General features: G+C 38.1%; 1 protein-coding gene across 1 annotated transcript in view; it reads left to right on the forward strand.

Moving 5' to 3' along the window:
* VPS13D (vacuolar protein sorting 13 homolog D) overlaps positions 1–6,267 on the forward strand; it is a 435,877-nt gene that overhangs the window by 234,129 nt on the left and 195,481 nt on the right. The window contains exons 55-56 of the mRNA XM_007942672.2: positions 2,116–2,279; positions 3,309–3,417. Coding sequence (XP_007940863.1) covers positions 2,116–2,279; positions 3,309–3,417 — 273 coding nt within the window. The remainder of the gene's footprint in view (positions 1–2,115; positions 2,280–3,308; positions 3,418–6,267) is intronic.

The following is a 6,267-nucleotide window of genomic DNA, read 5'->3' on the forward strand; positions in this document are numbered from 1 at the left end:
ATTTCCTTCTATAGATAAACCTTTCCTTAACATTTACAATAACGGACTAATACAATATTTGTCCTTTTGTGATTGACGTATTTCACTCAGCATGATGTATATCTCAGGTTTTAAATGGAAATTTTGGTAGCTGCCAACTTAGTAAGCCTGAATATATGGGCAGGCAGTAGAGAAATCTGTGAGAAAACTTAATCATCTGTGGTGTCTGTAGTTTGTTCTCAATTTGGAATGTCTGCAAGAGAAGTGAGATGATTTTCCATTTAGTTTTGATGCTCTGGATACATGCTTTCTCTTACTGTGAAAAGAGAAGCAAATGGATGGATTGCAGATGGAAAACTGCAGCTCACTCTTACCTCTTTTTGCACACATAGGAAGTAGTAGCACCTTTCTAGGTTTTTCTGGTTTTGCCACCGAAAGATATATCTGATATTTCAGATTCCTCTATGAGCTTCATTTTCCTACTAACATCTCCATTCCATTAGAAGCATCAACTAGGATAATGTAGTACATAAGATGCCGTGTAAAGAGTGTAATAATAACAACAGCATAGCAAACATTTAATGAGACCTTTCTATGTGTGCTAGCTGAATTGCCTTCTTTGACAGATCAGGAAACAGCCTTTGAGCGATTATGTAACTCGTCCAAGGCTATTTAGCTAGTAAATAGGGCAGCTGGGTTTTAATTTCTACCTTTCTGACATAAGTGTTCATGTTCTTAACCACTGTACTAACTGCCTCTCTAGTGACACATACTACTTTGTTAGGTTTTACTTTGTTGAATGTAATGCCAAAAGCTGCCTTTTAATGTTAATGAGTTTATAGTAGCCAGAGGTGCCTGATAGTTCTAGAGGAGCTCCTACCTGGTAAGAATGGACATGACCTGATAGGTCTAGGTGGAATACACTTTCTCACAGAAAGAGTATTTGAAATGATTAGTTATTGAAATGGAACTGTATAGATTGTGTTAGAGAGGCAGTATAGGGTTCTGGTTAAGCCTGCTGACTCTGGAATCAGGCTGTGGAGATTCAAATTTTAGCTCTACCACCAACTGGTTTTGTGACCTTGGAAAAGTTACCTCATCTCATTGAGTCTTAATTTCTTGATCTGTAGGTAAGGATAATAATAGTATTTACCTCACTGGGGTTTTTGAGGGTTAAATTGTTGCATGTAAATCCAGTGGAATGGTACCTAGCACATAGTAAATTTTCAGGAAGTATTATTATTATTGGGAGCTCTGGTAGCATAGTGGCTAAGACACTTGCCTGCTAACCAGACGGCTGGCGGTTCAAACCCACCAGCCACTCCTCAGAAGGAAGGTTGGGCAATCCTACTTCCATAGTGATACTGCCTTGGAAACCCAAGGAGGGGTTGCTATGAGTCGGGGCCGACTCGACGGCACATAACAATAACAACAACAATTATTATTATTATTGCTTTTACTTCTAGTATATAATAAATTATGTAGACTTTCATAGATTAACCCAGAAGCCAACTGCTCTTTATAAAATATTCTTATGGAGAAAATATGCTTAGAATTAATAACAATCAACTTAATATAACCTTTGAATACAGATTGTTTATTGGGAGCTGTCAGTTAACATGGGTGGAAAGAAAGACTGTCCTCTGGTAAATTCTGGTTGTATGCGAGTTATGAGGATTGCCAATTATCATATATTGAGAATATCATGTGCTGAGTCCTCACATCACACTTTATATAATTGGATCATTGTTTAAGGAAGGGCACCCCGGGATCACCATTTAGAATAGCATTGCTCATGGTAGCATAGCCAATGTAGATTAGGCTGAACCTTGGCTGACTATGTTGTCCAGCTAATTTTTTGTAATTATTTTAAAAAGAAAAAATATGAGGTGTTTGAAAAGAATAAAAGTTTTCTAAATTCACATTACTTATAATTTTTGTTTTTTTGGTTCAAGTCATATTTGAGTTTAACATATGTCATCCTAAATGCAGCTTGAGATTGATGACAATGGAAGTTTGAATTAAGCATCTACGGAATGTGGGGAAATAGCTCAGTCTAGTTCAGCCTTGAGATGAAGCTAGTGAGGAACTCATTGTATATTGAGTCTTCCTTCTCTGCGTGTGTCCGTTCAACAGGAACCAGGAAAACGCTCTCAGCTCTGGAGGATGATGGGAACAGGCATGCTGGCCCATGAGGGCTCATCAGTTCCTCACAACCCCAATAAGCCTTCAGCAGCCCGCAGTTCTGAAGGCTCTGTCATTTTAGATATTGCTGGTCTTGCTGCAGTAACTGACAACAGGTAATTTTCCTAGGCAACTTCTGATTCAGATTCAGTGCTTTCAAATTCAGACTCAGAGGAAGTCTATACCAAAAAGGTAGAGTTCTATAAATGAAGGAAGAATTTATATTTGTGATTTTCCTCAGTGATGGAAACCTGCCACATTCCCAAATATGTGTATTGGGCCTTTAATTATTTTTAAAGCTATATAGAAATACCCATACAAATATTAAAAAATTCAAATAAAAAAGTATGTTATGAAAAGTGAGTGTGTCTTTCACCTATACTTCCAACCCATGCTTTCTCCTTAGAAGTAAAGTTTCTTTTCCATGTTTCTAAGAATTTCACTGAATCTTTCTGAAGCAAACATTATATCATTGAATGAATAATTAAATATGTTTTTGTAAATAACTTCTCGGATTCAAACCAGCTCTCCAACTTTGAATAAGTTATTTGATTTACTTGTGCCTCAGTTTCTCCATAAAAAATCAATGTATTTCTTGTCAGTTAATGCCTTACTTACTTCTAGAAGGACTATAGATAGATGACTTAGAAGTTAAAAACGCAATATGAAATAGAAATATTTGGTGATAAAACAGAACAAAGATGATTGAAAAGATTTTAAAAATATTTCGCAGATATCCCTTCCCATATTGTGTGATATCTTGTTGTTATGAGAATGTGTAAGAACCATTATTGTATTATGAATCTTTAAATAGCTGCAACAACAGATTCAGACATACCAATGATCATGAAGATGGCGCAGGACCGGGTAACACTTTGTCCTGAGGTCACTGTGAATTGGAGCTGACTAGATGGTAACTGGTAACAACAGTTTTAACACCACTTGGTGACCCTGTTTGTTGTTTTCCATTGTATTCCTTTTCCTTGTTAAGAGACACCTAATTGCTATTGGATTCAAGTGAATTGTCCATTAGATTTTAAGGGTAGAGAGTGTTGCAAGGAAGAAGAGCAAAACCATGATCCTGTTATTTTCTTCAGGCCAGAAATATTTGGCTCAGAGAACATATTTCATTATCCTTTTTCCAGATATGAACCCCTGATGCTAAGAAAGCCTGACCGTAGGCGAAGCACAACTCAGACGTGGAGTTTCCGAGAAGGCAAACTGACCTGTGGTTTACATGGGTTGGTTGTCCAGGTTAGTGGTTTGTGGCATTCCTAGTTGCACCAAGGAGCTCTGATGGCATAATGGTTAAAGCCTTCAGCTACTAACTAAAAGGGCCATTTGAACCCACCCACCAGCCACTCCTCAGAAGGAAGGTTGGGCAATCCTACTTCCGTAGTGATACTGCCTTGGAAACCCAAGGAGGGGTCGCTATGAGTTGGGTTTGACTCGACAGCACACAACAACAACAACAACAATGGCTGCTCTGTGGGAACAATGACGCAGTCTGCTTCCATACCAGATTTATAGCCTTGGAGCCCTATCAGGCAGTCTGCTGTGTCCAATAGGGTTACTACTGTTTAGTTGCATCAAGTGGTAGTTGAGACTTCACTGATGCAAAGTCTCAATTAGGATGTACATGATATATTCTTAAATGGAAAAATAAATTATAGAGCAGTATGTATTGTATTAAGGAGTTCTGGTGGCGTAGTGGATAAGGCATTTGGTTGCTAACCAAAAGATCAGTGGTTCAAACCCACCAGCCGCACCACTGAAGGAAGATGGAACAATCTCCTACTGTGAAGATTTACAGTCTTGGAAACCCAATAGGGATTTCTATGAGTAAGAATTGAGTTGATGGCATTGAGGTTTTTTTTTTTTTTTTTTTTTGGTGTATATTATATTATCCCATTTTAGTTAAAAGAAAGTTAAAAAAATGTACATCTGTATGTATTTACATGAGAGATATTCTTGAATGGGATATACAACAAATGTGTTAAGAGCAATTGCCTCTGGATGATGGGATTTTTTTTCCTCGGCTTACCTGCATGTTTTTCTTTGGTGACATAAATTACCTATTTAAGTTTTTAAAAAGGAAAGAAAACTAAACACCCAACACTAACTCAGATGGCTTAGGTGTAAGTAAATATGTGAAGTAAATATGATAGCTACATTGAAAAACAAACAAACAAACAAAAAACAAAACAGGTGCTATTGAGTCAATTTCAACTCATGACAACCCATATGTGTCACAGTAGAATTGTACTCTGTCAGATTTTCAATGGTTGATTTGGCCTTTCTTCCAAGGCTTTTCTGGGTGGACCCAAACTTTTGACCTTTTGGTTAGCACCCAGAAGCATTAAGGACAGCTTTTTGTAAAGTTTTTAATGAGATGATGAGCAATTATCATGGGCTTTGCAAACTCTGTGATTTGCTTGTTCAGCAGTTCAGATGATGTCCAAATACGCATTTAATTGTTGTAGAAAATGTCAGATTGAAGATTGTTGGACAATTTCCTCTGTTTTATACTCAGCCAATCTACAGCATGATAAACTCTCAGGTGCTTTACAAGTACATGGATCCAGGTAAGGGGAGGGAGACAGGCCCTACCCAAGAAGCAGGAAGGAGAGAAAGCTGGGGGTGACAAAGCAGTAGGATCCAGGTAAGGTGAGGGTGGAGAGGTTTCAAACAGCTAAGGGAGATGAACTTGTCTGTCAGTTTGTCATACAATGGTGGCTTGCATGTTGCTATGAGGCTTGAGGCTGTGCCACTGGTGTTTCAAACACCAACAGGGTTACACATGGTGTACAGGCTTCAACGCAGCTTACAGACAGACTAGGAAGAAGAAAGAGGCCATCCACATCTCAAAGAATTGGCCAGGGAAAACTTTATGAATAGCAGAGAAACACTGTCTGATACGTACTGGGCAACTTTATGAGTAGCCCATAAACATTGTTCAAAACAGTGCAGGAAGACAAGCCCATTAGGTCGGAAGGCACTCAAAATATGACTGGGAAAGAGCTGCCTTATCACAGTAGAACCAACCTTAATGATATGGATAAAGTAAAGCTTTTGGGACCTCCATTTGCTGATGTGGCATGACTCAACTTGAGGAGAAACAGCTGCAAACATCCATTAGTAATCAGAACATGGAATGTACAAAGTATGAATCTAGGAAAATTGGAATTTGTCAGAAATGAAATGGAACACATAAAGATTGATAATCCTAGTCATTAGTGAGCTGAAATAGACTGGTTTTGGCCTTACTGAATCTGACAACCATATGAACTACTATGCCAGGAATGACAAATTGAAGAGAAATGGTGTGGCATTCATCATCACAAAGGATGTTTCAAGATTTGTCCTGAAGTACAATGCTGTCAGTGATAGGATAATATCCATATGCCTACAAGGAAGACCAGTTAATACGACTATTATTCAAATTTACGCACCAACCACCAAAGCCAAAGATGAAGAAATTGAAGAATTTTATCAACTTCTGCAGTCTGAAATTGACTGAATCTGCAATCAAGATATGTTAATTATCACAGATGACTGGAATGCAAAAGTTGAAAACAAAGAAGAATCACTGGTAGTTGGAAAATTTGGCCTTGGTGACAGAAATAATGCTGGAGATTGTATGATAGAATTTTGCAAGACCAACGACTTATTCATTGCAAATACCTTTTTTCAACAACACAAACGGTGGCTATACATGTGGACTTTGCCAGATGGAATATACAGGAGTCAGACTGACTACATCTGTAGCAAGAGGAAAAGTTCGGTATCATTAGCCAAAACAAGGCCAGGAGCTGATTGTGGAACAGACCATCAACTGCTCATATGCAAGTTCAACTTGAAGTTGAAGACAATATAAAACAAGTCCAAAAGAGCCAAAAGATGACCTTGGATATAGCCCTCCTGAATTTAGAGACCATCTAAAAAATAGATCTGATGCATTGAACACCAATGACTGAAAACCAGAGGAATTGTGGGATGACATCAAGAACATCATCCATGAAGAAAGCAAGAGGTCATTAAGAAGATGAGAAAGGAAGAAAAGACCAAAATGGATGTCAGAAGAGACTCTGAAACTTGCCCTTG

This window comes from Orycteropus afer, unplaced genomic scaffold (assembly GCF_000298275.1).
Source record: "Orycteropus afer afer isolate SDZICR_OR568_19922 unplaced genomic scaffold, OryAfe1.0 scaffold00094, whole genome shotgun sequence".
NCBI classification, from domain to species: domain Eukaryota; kingdom Metazoa; phylum Chordata; class Mammalia; order Tubulidentata; family Orycteropodidae; genus Orycteropus; species Orycteropus afer.